Source organism: Sinohyriopsis cumingii, chromosome 13, assembly GCF_028554795.1.
Source record: "Sinohyriopsis cumingii isolate HCF-2022 chromosome 13, ASM2855479v2, whole genome shotgun sequence".
In the NCBI taxonomy this organism is placed as follows: domain Eukaryota; kingdom Metazoa; phylum Mollusca; class Bivalvia; order Unionida; family Unionidae; genus Sinohyriopsis; species Sinohyriopsis cumingii.
Window position 1 is genome coordinate 34253958 of NC_142973.1, and position 16668 is coordinate 34270625.

The 16668-nt window shown below is 35.8% G+C and overlaps 1 protein-coding gene across 3 annotated transcripts in view; it reads left to right on the top strand.

Moving 5' to 3' along the window:
* LOC149785181 (secreted frizzled-related protein 5-like) overlaps positions 1-16668 on the top strand; it is a 69501-nt gene that overhangs the window by 35653 nt on the left and 17180 nt on the right. For 2 of the 3 annotated variants that reach the window (XM_089978982.1, XM_089978983.1), the window contains exon 3: positions 9154-9174. The exons of the other annotated variant lie outside the window; for it this stretch is intronic. In XM_089978982.1, coding sequence (XP_089835108.1) covers positions 9154-9174 — 21 coding nt within the window. The remainder of the gene's footprint in view (positions 1-9153; positions 9175-16668) is intronic. 3 annotated transcript variants of the gene reach the window in all.

Consider the following 16668-nt stretch of genomic DNA (forward strand, 5'->3'; position numbering starts at 1 on the left):
TAAGACATAGTATCGTGGCAGGTAAGGGTCAAGACATATTATCTTGGCAAGCGATTGGTGAGACATATCGTGGCAGACAAATGGCAAGACATAGTATCACGGCAGACACGTGGTAGGACAAAATATCTGTTAGACAAGTGGCCAGACATAGTACCACGGCAGAAGAGTGGGTTGAGTATGAGAGGTTCTATTCAATAAAGCTCTCGTTTGAAATATAATTTTTGGGCTTCCCAAAATATTAATATTAAAACCTTTGATGTTGTAATTCATTTGCACCGAGTCACTGACATTTGAACTGACTTTTACGTTTACGTGTCAAAAAAATGCCGAAAATGGCGTTAAACCCTACAACAACAACCACGTGTCAGAAATGACATGCAGTGCATCCAGATTATCACAGCTAATGTGTACTGACATGCACTTCAGCTCTTGGATGTTTAATGAATCCTTGTATGTAGCAACGCTGATACATCTGATGATCCAATTTCGTAATGTCTAGTGCGGTAATGTTCTTGCGATTATTTTTATTTCCTCTGTCTGTAAATGCTAGCTGATCATTAGAAAATACAAATTTCAAGGTAATTTAAATAATTTAATGCTTTTTTGATGATGGGTGTCGAAAAATACTCTGTGAACCACACTATTTTAGCGTTATTAAAGTTTGTAGCGAAATTTTAACTTCAGTATATTGTAACAAATCAATGGTATATGCTATTTGTATTTACGTCTCTGTTTATATCTTTCTTAGATTGTAATAATTATTTGTTTGATTGGTGGGTAGGTATCGATGTTGGGAAGATATTTCTCAACCGAGTATAAAGTTAGCAGACGTCATAATATACAGTATTTACGAGACATTATGGGTAGCATGGATTACTTTCGTAAAAAGCACCTCTCTGATTTCTTAACATAGGGAGTTCTCGGGATATTCTGATGTATACTTGTTAGGTTAATTGAGATAGGAATATCTGTGTTATGGTAATTGTCGTAATACTTGGCATGGGTACCTGTCTGCTGCTTGGACACGCGCATTTATAAGTCATATGAATGTAAAGCAAGAAAAGAATGCAAGTGTTGAATTAGAGTCTCGTGCATATGTGGTCAGTTTACTAAAGAAAACGTGTTAAGAAGCCTTCAGTTGACGGCAACTGTTGTCTGAGATCATTTTGAAAGACTGGTAATGTCAACCTCAAGATAGCATCGGTCATGTCTTGTTTGATTCGCTCAATAGTAAGGTTTTCCTAGACCTCTTGCGTGTAAGAGTATTAACGGCATACCTTTTCTGAGAAATACCTATCGGCAAAAATATAATTTTGGTGTTGATTTAAATCTTATAAAATATAAGGACGATGTCTACTAAAATTTACTAGAACGTAAACGAACAGTGATCGCTTTATTCTAAAACAAGGAAAGTACAAATTCTTACCGACAGTGACAGATGTTGAAATAACAATATATACATAGAACGTAGATATAGTTCAATTTTAGAATGAACTATGTTCTTCATAACTTTCCATGGCATTGGGATTCCGTTCTTCACACTCTTTAATCTTTCGATCCTTTTTTGTACGTGACAACGCGGCTCCTTGACTTCCCACTTTGGTGGACATATAGTAATGAAGTTTATGTTGGAAAAAATATATACATATATAGGTAAATGTAATCTTGTTAGTTTATGCCTAAATTTGTGTCAAGCTTATCGTTTCTCGCTCTGATAGGACACTGTGTAGTTTAGTCATGAAATGTCTCTTGTGTGGCATATGGTAGCTAAATGAGTAATTCCTTGTGGTGTTTTAAAAGGATACTGTACATCCTAGTCATGAAATTTCTTTTTTCTGTAGCATATGGTAGCTACCTGAGTAATTCCTTGTGGTGGTTTGAAAGGATTCTGTACAGTCTAGTCATGAAATGTCTCTTTTATCAAGCACATGAGTAATTCCTTGTGGTGTTTTGAAAGGACATTGTACAGTCGTCATGAAATGTCTCTTTTCTGTAGCAAATGGTAGCTAAATGAGTAGTTCCTTGTAGTCTAGTCATGACTGTCTCTTTTCTGTAGCATATGGTAGCTACCTCAGTAATTCCTTGTGGTATTTTGAAAGGATACTGTACAGTCTAGTCATGAAATGTCTCTTTTATCAAGCTAATGGTAGATACATGAGTATTTCCTTGTGGTGTTTTAAAAGGATACTGTACAGTCCAGTCATGAAATGTCTCTTTTCTGTAGCATATGGTAGCTAAATGAGTAATTCCTTGTGGTATTTTGAAAGGATACTGTATAGTCTAGTCATGAAATGTCTCTTTTCTGTAGCATATGGTAGCTAAATGAGTAATTCCTTGTGGTGTTTTGAAAGGACACTGTACAGTCTAGTCATGAAATGTCTCTTTAGCAAGCATATGGTAGCTACCTTAGTAATTCCTTGTGGTGCTTAGAAAGGATACTGTACAGTCTAGTCATGAAATGTCTTTTTTATCAAGCATATGGTAGATAAATGAGTAATTCCTTGTGGTGTTTTGAAAGGACACTGTACAGTCTAGTCATGAAATATCTATTTCCTGTTGCATATTGTAGCTCAGTGAGTAATTCCTTGTGGTGTTTTGAAAGGACACTGTACAGTATATTCATGTAATGTCTCTTTTCTATAGCATATAGTAGCAACCTGAGTAATTGTTTGAGACGTTGAGTTAATTGTCTTTATGACACTTGTACGATTAATAAGCACTGTGTCTAAAACTAAATCTACGATTTAATAAAACAGTTTAATACTGTTCCTGCCAGACGACGACAGTCAGCCTGATAACTTCTTTAATTCAAGATGATTTTGTTAGCCACAGATGTAGATCCGGCCAGGAACAAACTTGGCAATTATCTGGTATTTGCAGATTAATATTAAGGAATATCATTAGTGCAAAATAATAAAAATAATACTCAGAAATAAAACTAGCATGCTAGTAACTGCTTATAATAACCTGACACAAGAAAACGTTTCCCATTTGATGCAGTTGTTTTATGAGCTGCTTTATTTGATTTAAGTGTATTTTTTATATGACCGGCGAGATACTGTTTTATTTTGTTTTATTTGGCTTTGTTCAAACGTATGAGCATTACTTTATGGAGACTGAAAGGAAGGGTATTTTCATATTTTCGTATACAAGTAATTAACAGTGCAAAATATGTGCTGTTTGTTTATAGCACTGATTTCGTTTTTGTTTTTATTCCTTTCTCTTTCAGTACCTACACACATTATATATATAATGTGATTTCGTGTTAGGCAAGTGTATGAAGAATAGATGATTCTTTAATACAAGTTACAATATAGTTTGTAATGATATTGATATATCGGTTTGATATTAGGTAAGAAAATAGATAGATGGACGGACAGACAGACAGAGATAGATAGATAGATAGATAGATAGATCTGAATATATGTTGTGGGAAGAAGTAATGAATATGGCTAACTCTCGCATTGAATTATTCGTCATCTGGCAAAGTTAATTATTTCAGCAGTCAGAGAGTTCCAGAGTATGACGTTGTTCGGATTAAGGAAGAGTATTTGAAATAATCTGTAGAATTCTGGGTCTGTCTGTAGGCAAGATGATAATAATTGCGGTATTGTCCCTTTAATTTACTTTTTTGAAGTTTTCTTTGGGGATAGCTGCAAATTGATTAGCTATTTTATACGAGGCTCATTCTACTGTCCATTATTCACTGATCAAGTCGTCACTGATATAATTTTTGTAGCATATTTGTAACACTGAATGTTTATACCTAGTCTTGTTTTACCAATCTGACACCATGGCATGGCGTCCGCGAGCCGAGGGGTGAGGCAAGAAGGAGCATCTGCCCCTACTGGATTTGGTTTCCCAAAGATTCCTGCGTACACCCATGTATCAATGAATTTTATTCTGGTAGTTTTCTCTTGTTTGGATATATGTGATGTGTGTATTCCATACAGTGTTGTTGTGATGTGGACACCGTAGTATTTGGCAGATGTTACTGTATCTAACTGAATACCATACACGACATGTTGTGTTGAGATTGATTGCGTCATATAGCAATGTGTAAAATTTGATATTTGCAAGAATCAATTCCAGATACACTTTCCCCTCACAAGTTTCCAATTCTGCTAGATCGTTTTGGAGAGTTCGTGATTTACATTGGCGAAGTATTGGACAAAACGTTACTGAGTCATTTGTATAAAGTCTTATACTAGATTTTGATGTGTTCGGACAGGTCAGTGATTGTTGAGAGACGTGTTATATCATAGAACAGCGCTCCGGGGACCCCTTGATGTTACTGTATACCATTTGGGTTTTCTCCATTAAATAAAACTGTCCTAGTTTTGTTGTCATTAAAAAATTTGATCCAAGACAGCGTTTTACCCATACTCCTTATACCCATTTTCCATATAACCGATACTCCATATCTCCATATAAGCCATACTCCATATAACCCATATTCAATACCCACATATTCCATATAACCCGTACTTCATATACCCATATTTCATATACCTATACACCATGCACCCATATTCCAGATACTCATGCACCATATAACACATACTCCATATACCCCATACTCTTTATACCCATATATCCATATTACATATAACCTATACTCCATATAATCCATATTCCATATAGCCCTTACTCCATATAACCTGTATTCCATTTACCCATACTCCATATAGCATATATTCAATGTACACATGTTCCGTATAACCGATACTGCATATAACCATGTGCCACATACCCATATTCGTTTGGAAACATGTCTGGGCGTGGCAAATACAGACAAGTCCGGCTGGAGACCACAAACGTCTTTTGTTACCTTCTGAAACGCCATAACGTACTATTGGTCAAATTCCGCCCAGTTTTATGTAAATCGGGCCAATAACGTGACAGTCCAATGAGTCAAATAGATCAAATTTGTAATATAAAAGAGTATCATGGAAAGGGTTTTCAGAAGACATAAAGTAAAACCCCTGACAGTCAGACAAGCTTGATCAGTCCGCCACTGGATACGTTCAACTCAGCTGACTCTCTGGCTGAGTCTTCGGGTACGGCACTCCATTGGTCTTCTATTCGCAGGACCAGGACACTTATGATTTAAACCAATTGATGTCCTCACCTGGATAAACTGCATGGCTGCTTCTCTATCACATAATGGCTTCTTCTATTAGTTGTGTGTGGATGGTTTCCTCGCTGGTCTACTTTTCTCTTCCCTGCCACAGCCCTAGACAGAGGGGACACGTTGGTCAACAACTGCGTTCATGCTGCCACGCTTATGCAGCTAAGCATCTTGCTTCCTTGTATCAAGTAGTAGGATGGTCATAAGTTGCACTTGCCAGCACAATAACTCTTCACATGTGAACCCTCCCCTCTTTCGACCACAGCATGCTCTCCGATCTTGGTGACCGGACGGCTGATGTCTGTCTCTTCATAGAATCGAATGAATCTGAATGTGCAGAATGCTCCATATACCCTTACTCCATCGTCGCTAAGTAATCACCGCTGCAATCTGACAGTTTATTATCCAATTTTGGTTATTATCCCAACGTCGAACAGCTCGGCAGATATATATGTATTTTTAAGGGTCTAACATAATATTTCCAAACAATTAGCCCACTTAAGTATATTGTTGTGATGACCTGCTAAAGTCAATCTAATGTATTTATTTTCTTGTAATTTAAAATAAGTTCAATTATTCGTAAATTGCGTTTTAGATGTGTTGAGCGTAAATTTGCCCATACTCGTTGGAGCACTTCATTGGTAAAACTTTCTCTAAATTTCGATGGTCAGTAAATAGAAGTGAACGATAATAACTTATGAAGAACTTTTGATCCTGTTTCTGTCTAGAGCAGGGGTCTCAAACTCAAAAAACTGAGGGCCACATGGGGGCATTTTCGATGGCCCAAGGGCCACACCGCCTTTGTTATTTCTCATGACACTATGTAATGCCAATCATTTTGCGGACCACAGGATACGGCTTGGCGGTCCGCGTGTTTGAGACCCCTAGTGTATATTTCCCTTTCCATTATATTATATTATAGTCACATAGTTGTACATGGCTACAATGGTCTAATGGTTAGAGCGCCCGTCTCTGAAGCCTGAGGTTGTGGGTTAGATCCCCGGCCAAGTCATACCAAAGACTTACAAAAATGGTACTAACAGATGCCTCGCTTGGCGCTCAGCATTAAGAGGTTAGTGTTAGGACTGGTCGGCGGCGTCGGCCTGGTGTCAGGATAATGTGACTGGGTGGGACATCATGCTACATGTCTGCAGCATGATGCCCCAAGTGCTTGACATCACTTTAAACTGCCACACTGCAGACATCTTAGCGATATGACTGAAAAATTGTTAAAGCTACGTTAAAAATCCTAAACACACACACACACACACACACACACACACACACACACAGAGTCGTACAATTTCAAATTATGCTGATTTTGCTCGTTCTTAAAATTTAGGCAACCAGTCAAAAATATGCAAATTTCTGTCCATTATTTGTACTCACTATATGTAAAAATATTGCTACATTAGTAAATGCGTGTAATTACAGTTTCAAAATACATTTGTGTTGTTCAGTTCTGATGAACACTTTGAAAGGAATTAATTAGGTTACAGAGTGCAGACGGGTAACTAAAACCCTAGTATCTTCTTTCAGAGGTTGCATTGCATCTACTTCTTGGCTTGCAGAAGCATGTTTGAGCACATGCCAAATTTGAAACAATTGCATCCCGATAAAATACATTACTTTGGCAGACTGTTAAAGATACAGATGCAACAAAAATGTAAAACCAACATACCCTTGATGCAGTAGCAGCTCGTCTTCGTAGCCATGGGCGTACACTGAATGAATGCCTAGCGTTGCTGGCATCCGTTACTCTAACTGAAGCAACACTTCAATTAACATCGAGTTATGTTTCGAATCTTTCTCATGAACCTGGCTTTAGTTTTAGTCTGTGAAAGATGTCAGTTCTTGCATTTGTACTAATTACGTTTTAAGATCCGGTATGTAATTGAATTATGGCAACATCTGAATTGTTCCAAAATACCAAAAGTGCACCAGTGCATGGAGCCCTGAATTTATTTTCCTTCCCAAATAATTTCACAATTGTGTTTTTTTTGTACTTTACTATCGTATTTAAGGTAATATATCGCTGTATTTCTCAGGTCTGTAGACGTTTTGATTTTAAACTACAATTATGCATAGTTCCTTTCGTTTCAGTCTACTGTTTTGGTGTCTCAAAGATCTCTACAAACGTTAATAACACGTACGAGATTTTACAAATATACGTTCTTTGCAAAGCTGATAAAATATTATACATTGTGTGTGTGTGTGTGTGTGCGTGTGTGTGTGTGTGTGTGTGTGTGTGTGTGTGAGAGAGAGAGAGAGAGAGAGAGAGAGAGAGTCAAACCTACCTATCTTTGTACCTACTTCTTCAAGTACCGGCATATAGACTTGCGTATACCTTAGTACAAACTTGCACAAATTTTTGCACGTATAAACATGCACTTTTTTGCAGCAATAAAATACAAAAAAAGGAATAATAAATTATCAAATGTGTTACAGATATCTTGGTGGTTTTTTGTGTGACATTTAATCAAACAAATTATATACGGAAGTGAAATCGCCATAACTTATGGCGCACTTTGGAACTCATTTAAATTCTCAGACGTTACGTTGTCACTGTAAGATTCTCTGGGTTGCACACATGCCAACTAGAAAACGAATAATTTGCCGTTTCTTTCATTACGAACTTTTGCCTCTGACTAATGAGGCATGCGAAATTTCTTTATGTTAACGCTTGTACAACAGTGTAGCTTTTCTCTTGTACTATAATTATCTTTTCTTCTGTCAGTACATGTATTAGTGTTCTACTGGAAACGAAATAGAAGAAGTTGCTAAGAAAGTATACAATGCTAGAAATAAAACAAAGATTTCTAGATCAATGACCCTTAAAGAACTAACAATTTCATTTTTTATTTTTATGTTCTTGTGCACATTTCCATGAATAATGTGTGTGCGTGTGTTGTGTTTATGTGTTATAGCGCGTTCGTCAGAGAGAGAGAGAGAGAGAGAGAGAGAGAGAGAGAGAGAGAGAGAGAGACTGGCGTTTTAATGGAATTCCTTTTTGCATCCTCGCCAAAAACATTTTCTTTGAGTGAAAAGGCAATTGATCGTTTAGTTTAGTGAGGATTCTGGTAAAGTTATCATCATTATGATGGGGTTTTTGTTCAGGAGCCGCCGTGTCTAAGTGATTATCATGCCGGACCGAAAGGTTGCGGGGTCGAATCCTACTATCGGACCAGCCTGGGTCAGCTATTGTGTTGTTTTCTTGGCCAAGGCACTTTGCCTCTTTGTGTTGCTGTGCCGTAAAGTACCAAGCCAAAACATTTCTTTTGTTGTCCCTTTTTATTTAAGCATTTACCTTAACTTCTTCATTGCTTATTAAAAGTGTGTCTCTGAGCTACAAAGCTGCATACGTAAGTTACTTTAGCGTTTAGTTCTCTTTTTCTTTGGATAGGGATACAGTATTATAACCTATATAACTGTGATTACCCCTTATTTTTACTCCTTTTTTTCAGGAAATACCTGTCTTTTTAATAAAAATAAATTACCAGTTCACCATTTTAGCCACAGAAAATATGTCGTGCTGGTTGCATCGTATGTCTCCATGGAGAAAATTTATCCAAGTCTTCTTCATTGCTGGTTAATATATTGCACTGGTTGAAAGTCGAATGGAACGACGTTTCATTAAAGTTCTGATTATTAGGTATCTACTATTGAACAAGGCCCTTGGTTATATGAAATTTGTAGACACTACTGTAATCTGTCCCATTACGAACAACGCAGTTATGCATTTAAAGCAGAAAAAAGATATTGCTACTCAGATCGATTTAAAAATGGCAGCAGAAATATTTTTGTGCATTAGCAGCATTGATTAGGTAGCTTTAAAACGAATTTCCTAATTTCCAATAATTATTCGAAATCTGAGGGACAGATTCATTCCAAGTTTTAGGTCCAGTTTCTTTTCGCAAAGGCCTCGTTTTACGTTTTTATATTGTACTTTCGTATTGTATCTACAGCGTCATTTCATTCATCATCATATCATACATGTCATCAGTTTCTTTTCATCTCAAAAGGTCAGACCGGAAACGGAAGTGGTGAGTAGTGTTTTTGTCTGCGTACAATAGATAGAGACCTAGATAGATGTAGGATTAGATCTACCCTTGACTAACGAATAACGCATAAAATATGCTTGATGAGCGTACGATCCCAATTAGACCTAGATAATTATTTTTCTTTCAGCTACAGATTTAATAATAATAATAATAATAATAATAATAATAATAATAATAATAATAATAATAACAACAACAACAACAACAATACAAAACAAGCAAGTAAACGTGAATGCAAGTAATACCTTGTCACGTTATATTCAGTTACTTTGCTGATACCTTTAATGACCTTCAGTTAAAGTTGCTTAGAACAAAAGGTGAAAAACAGCATGACGACATATTGTTAGAGGCGTTAATGTAATATATTTTAGACGTTTTGCTCTTTATGTGCCTAAAATTTGGCAAGATGTGGTCGAAGGGTAAGAGTAACTCGATCGTCTATTTAATAATGACGGCTTAAATACTTAGAGAGTGTGATTGTTTTGGCAGCATGGTTAATGCCTACACTGACCCGCATGTTTGAAATAAACAATATTTTCCCAGAAACCAAAACCGTGAGTTTGAGCTTTATAAAAAGCAAAGATATCTAATTTTGTAAAAAGGCAGACCTTTCTAAAATAAATAATAACGATTATGAAATGTGTACAGTCACACCTAGATAGTTTTATTAAATTACTATGGTATCTAGATTATGTGATACTAGCCTCCATTGTTTTAATTTCCTTTCTATTTGCAGAAAAAAACCATGTTAGGGCCTAAGGCAGATTTTATCATCCCAGTTTCTTATGTTTCTGAAGAAACTTTAACTTTTGCAACTTAAAGTCATGCAGTCTTTGTTTATTTCAACGCAAAAGCAGATGCCATACATGCACCATCTGGACTTTGTAGAAAGACGATAAGCTGATATGGAATCTTTCCGTCATTTTGTGCTTCTTTCATTTTTGTAATATATCATGTTAAAATCAAAGGAATTACGTTCAGGAATCATCGTATCTCTGTTTTTGATGTTGCTCAACACGTGACTAGAAAGTGAAACTTGTTGATAATTTTACACGCAAAAGCAATCCTACTGCGATGATCAAGTGAAATTCAATCATAGAAAAGTTCATTTACATCACGCATGTCAGCAACATCAAACCAAATTCGTAAACTGTATGCATTTGAAACTACCTCTTTACTATGGGCCTTAAATCCGAAATGAAAATTAATTTTAATTCTTAATTTTATTTTCCTATGCCCAGTACATTTCCTCTGATTACTTCTTAAATATGTATTGTTACCTTATGAAAGAATATTCCTGCAGTTCACAAAGTGAAAGTAGATAATAATTGGGACATGTGAAATAATTAGATATTGGATACAATGTAACAGGACAGCATAGAGCAGTTAAGTGCCGCTGCACTCCTTTAGGATTTCCTCTTCATTTCCAGTGCCTCTTAAATCTTCAAATAGGATCACGCTTAAAACATGAGTAAATCTGAGAAACATTCAGTTTATCATTTTAGACAGTTGACATAGATTTAAGAAATGCTGAAGAATGTTTAAAAAAAATCAGTATAGGATTTATATATTTCAAAAGCGACTAACAACAACTGCCTTTGTGATGAGAATGCGACATGGGCTCTTCGTACATTTTTATTGACTGAGAAAACATAACCATTAAATGTTCTTCAACGAATCGTTTCTGATTCTGGATAAAACATAAGGCAGTCAAGGATTTTGCAAATTCTGGCTGCACTATCATTTTCCTCATTGACATGTTGCATGTGGAAGGCGTGCATTCCTCAGGAGATGAGGTGAATTACAGATCAGTTTAAATGTTCACTCCCCGCTGTTCCATTTGGAAATATCATCTAGTTATGTCATATGTGATATTCACTGCACAGGAAAGCATAATCTGATTTTCCCACGGGAAAATGAAATTTTTCTTTCATTCCTTTGTATTTAAAAACAAAAACTACTTATTCTGTATTCTTATTCTGGTAAATAGTGGGAATTTTATAAATGGCGCTAATTGCAGAATGTTTGGGGTGGGTGGGTGGGGTGTTGTTTTTTGATTGGCGAAGCAAATGGTTCATACTCATGAATGAAAATATCCATAGGGTGAATATAATAGTAGACCTTAGGACCGTACATAGGCATGTTTTAAATGAGAATATTAAAGACTAAAATGTTTTCAAGCAAGCACATAACGTTTCATTAGGAGAAGTAAATTTTGTATTACCAAATATTTTCGATCTGAAGAAACAAAAAGTTAGTGTAGCAGAGGATGATTGTCATTAGAAGATACCCGTGCTCGTCTCATGTTTGTTGTATGCATTTAGAGTGATGGCGACATCAAACCTTTGAATTTCAAAGCGAAACTAACATAATTAGTCCACCCAGATCCCCTACCCCCTAATCGTTTTTTGTCTGACCTTTCACGTATAACGTCTTTTAGGGACAATTGTATTTACTCAACTGCATCACTGAACTATGATTTCAGACCAAAACTAAAAAAACCCACGGGAACGCCTCGTAAGTTCTAGTACAGATGTTAGTCTCCCGTTTGAAGCGCAATATAGCAAAAAGTAATGATTATATTTGAAAATTTGCAGAAAAATATCACATTAAAAGTTACTTGTTTGATGTATGGTAGATCAACCCTGGGTGTGTTTCTGTTTCTCCATGTGTAATAGCAGGTTCCTGCATTTACAAACGGCATTGGGCTGGAGTTGAGTAAAAACGATTGATCGTGTTCGAAAGAACTCATTAACATTTTGCATGTTTTCATGTCATAATTCCATCCTCCCATACCATTTCATTACACCCATTTAACATTTAACATCCAATATTTTGTTTACCCCCTCCCCTTCTGCAAGTGACATGACCTTTTTAGTTTTTGATACTATATTTGTATTTTTAAGTTTTAGATGCTGTCCTTAGCTTTTCCAAATGGCTATATTTCCATTCTTAGGTTAATTGTAAATATTCAGTATTTGTTTGTTTTTTTTTCTTCCATATTGTATAAAGGTTAAAAATGAAATCAAATGTTTCTCACATTTTCCATATGGTATCTTAACGCTTAATATTCAATCGACTCTTGAAACACAATACTGGGTATAGCCTTATATAATACTGGGTATAGCGTTATAAAATACTGGGTATAGCATTATAAAATACTAGGTATATCATTATAAAATGCTGGGTATATTATAAAATAATGGGTATTTCATTATAAAATACTGGGTATATCATTAAAATCTATTGGGTATATCATTATAAAATACAGGGTATAGCATTATAAATTAATGGGTATAGCATTATAAAATAATGGGTATATCATTATAAACTACTGAGTATATCATTATACAGTATTGGTTATATCACTATAAAATACTGGGTATATCATTATAAAAACTGAGTATTTCATTATAGACTATTGGGTATTTCATTATACAATATTGGGTATATCATTATAAAATATAGGGTATAGCATTATAAAATAATGGGTATAGCATTATAAAATAATGGGTATATCATTATAAAATAATGGGTTTATCATTATAAAATACAGGGTATATCATTATAAAATACTGGGTATATCGTTTTAAGATACCCAACCATTTGTTCCAAGTAAGTAAATCTGATATTGATGTCAACTTAATGTCCTCAAATAGCTAAGTAAAATGTCATGAACAGTTGCGGTTTATTTCGTGTTAAACTGTTTCGAAAGAAAAGATCCTCAAATGTTGTGGTAAGGGCTGAAGCAAAACCTTATATACGAGTTATGGAACGACTTTTTTGAAAGATACTGATTTGGTAATATCTTCTTGTACAATTGCCCATACTGACCCTCAGTGACTCTTTGAAGATAGAACTGCGCATGTGGATTTATGAGAAAAAAAATAATGGAAAAAATCACGAGAAAAAATGTCACAATTATTAAGACTTTACCTCTACTAATTTTTCTTTAAGACAAGTTAAGAATGAATTAATTTGTTCCCATAATTTAGGTTCATTATTATGCAAAAGTTATTTTGCAAGTTTAAATTTTTTTGTTGAAAAGTTTCTTTGTCATTATAATCAACATGCTGAAATTCATGACAAATTATAATAATAACAAATACAAAAAAATTTGTTCAGGGCTGGAAAAAAATCACTTTCCAGACGCCCGGTACAACCCCAAACCCGGCTCAGGCAAGCTCAGGTTTGTACATGAAGTTAGAAGCCCACCAGTGACTAATGTACGACGGCAATTGTCTTTGTAATCAGCAACGATTGAAATACAAACATGTAAACCATTGCATTCAGGGCCTGGGGGTGTGTGTGTGTCCCGGAACCCAATAAACACACACACACACACACACACACACATACACACACACACGTGCAGTCTCTTGTCACTTGAAATTTGACCATCGTTGTATTAGGTATTATGGAAACTGAGTAAATAGACACGTAGACTATTTCTTTGGTGCCCTTTCGAGGAAAGTTATTGCCCTTTTAACACTTTTGAAGCCCCCCTCCCCCTCCCTTTACCTAATCCGGCCCTGACATTAAAGGTGTAAATAACTAGTACACTAAAATTTTGTTAGGACATGTATGATAGCCTCCTAGATAATAGCACGTTGGTAACCTTTTTTCCTGTGATTTTCCGTTTCCCGGGAAATTAACTCCAGTGTGACCAAGTCTAAAATGTACCGGTCTAAACTGAATAACGCGATTTTGTTCTGACACTTGATGGTGGCAGGTAATTTTACGGGTTTAAGAGCTTAACTATCGAGTGACACGTCCGACAAGGGTCCCATCAAGTGTTTTCTACGACAACAACAATAATGATAGCCTTAAATGGCAAACTAGAGCATAGGACGTCTAGTCAGTAACCCCTAGTATATACCAAGAAACACAAAGTACACAGTAAGTTAATCTAATTTGCACAAGATTTCAAAAAATATGTAAAGACTACCTCTGTGAAGTAATTTTACAAAATTTATCGATAATTTTGGCCTGTGAAAGGGCACCTAAAACTTCACACCAACCAAAAATGTATGTATATTTTCTTCTTCAGATTGTCAAATTATTCGTTATGAACTTGTCATTGCTTCTTTACAGAGGAACCTTTTTCATCACATGTTATGGCTGTCGGGCAGAGCAGATTCTTATGTGATTGAAATTTTCCAGGGACGATTTATCAGTTTTAAAAGAAGTCCTATTAACATAATTATACTTAAATACTAGATGCTGACGTTGTTTTCAGTATTACGTGATGCTGAATTTATGCCATTAGCCCATGTATGACATGCGATTAGAAAGGTATACAAATGTCAGAAGCGTCATCGTAAGCAGTAGCGGAATAATAATAATAATAATAATAATAATAATAATAATGTAAAGTAGGTATAGGTTCGCCTTTTCTTGCGTAGCCCAACCGCCAAATTATTCTGGGACGAAAGACCTCCATGGAAGGATGCTACATATTCAGTTTTGGAAAGAAAAAGTAAAATGCTGATTTTTCTTTAGACATTTTTAACACATGGACACCAAAAAGCCATAATAAGGTACAGTTAAGAGTCACGTTGACCATATATGATGTGGGATTAACAGAGTTTGGTATATGTTTAGATACTCTTGTTTCTATTGGCTTCCTGTCAAGTTTTGCCATGACATCTAACAAATCTAATTGTTTTACCAAGACATCTGAAATAGACCTAGTTGTTATGAAAAGAATCCTTCTAAGGTTCTCTGCTTGAAGTAAATGTGGTCATATGTGATAGTGTATTGCCACAACTTGTACAAATTTTAGATGTTTTATTTGTTGGGGGTGGGTGCCAGTGTGTTACACATACAAATTTAAAACAATATAGGTACACATTTCTTTACCCCAGTTTTTCGTTTGTTTAAGTTTTTATGGTGAAAAGCCATCTAATACAATCGTCATTTCAAAAAGAAGACATTTTTAACAAATTCTCCGAATTCTTCTTTCTATCGAATTTGATAAAGAACATTGCGGTTCCTAGATTTTTTTTATACTGCGCCAGAAATGCTGCTGTGCAGTGCAATATAGCCGTCCTAGCTGCAGTGAAATATATTTATAACAAGTCTGTTTTGACCACTCCGGTGTCCTAGTGGTAAGAGCGTCCACCTCGGAAGCGGAAGGTCGTGGGTTCGAACCCCGGCCGAGTCATACCAAAGACTTACAAAAATGGTACTAACAGCTGCCTCGCTAGGCGCTCAGCATTAAGAGTTTAGTGTTAGGACTGGTCGGCCTGGTGTCTGGGTGGGACATCATGCTATATATCTGCGGCATGATGCCCCCAGTGCTAGACAGCACTATAAACTGCCACACTGCAGACATCGTAGCGATATGACTGAAAAATTGTTAAAAGCTACGTTAAAAATCACACACACACACACACACACACACACACACACACACACACGTCTGTTTAAAAGTCTACACAATTTGAATAACCAAATGTTTCAGGTGTCATTCTGTCATCATGATCTTCCATTTGTGTACAATGATGCTGTCAGAAATGGCTGCGATCGCAGAATTAAATCGGCTTATCAAAATCGAAACCTATTTTGATCAAATTTTACAGAAGAATTCTATCATCGAGAATTTAACAAATGATATGCCTATAATTATTTTTGTTCACCTACCTTTGGTAATGACGACGTTATTGAATAACTGAGGCATTATTTTCAGCATGTTTGAAAGAACCTGTGATTAACAGGAAGTAGATTCTCGGATTTGTCAAGATAGGTCATTCCAACCATGAAAATAAACAAACAAACAAACAAACAAACAAGCAAACATTAACGTTTTGGCTCAGTTTGTGCATGAATGAGTAACTGTTGCTTAGTAACGATGTGGATGGCGGAACAGCAGCACTAATGGTACTTAATGCAAATCTCTTAAGCCATGACGGCTCTTTATTTTAGTGTCAGTTTATTATATTTTTGTTATGATAGCAGAATTAGAAAGTGGATGGAGGGGTCGGGTGTCGCATAATGTATATACGAAATTGAAGGCCTGCCTACACGGATGTTCCATTCTAAATTATTTAATATCGCTTCGGTGGCCTAGTGGTTAGAGCGTCCGCCTCGGATGCGGAAGGTCGTGGGTGCGATCCCCGGTCGAGTCATACCAAAGACTTATCAAAATGGTACTAACAGCTGCCTCGCTTGGCTGGTCGGCCTGGTGTCAGGATAATGTGACTGGGTGGGACATTACGCTACATGTCTGCGACATGATGCCCCCGTGCTAGACATCACTAAAAACTGCCACACTGCAGACATCGTAGCGATATGACTGAAAAATTGTTAAAGCTACGTTAAAAATCCAAATCACACACACACAAATTATTTAATAATAATAATAATAATAATAATAATAATAATAATAATAATAATAATAATCAAATTTATTATTATTATTATTATTATTATTATTATTATTATTGGCTATTTATTAACTGGAATGATTTCAGT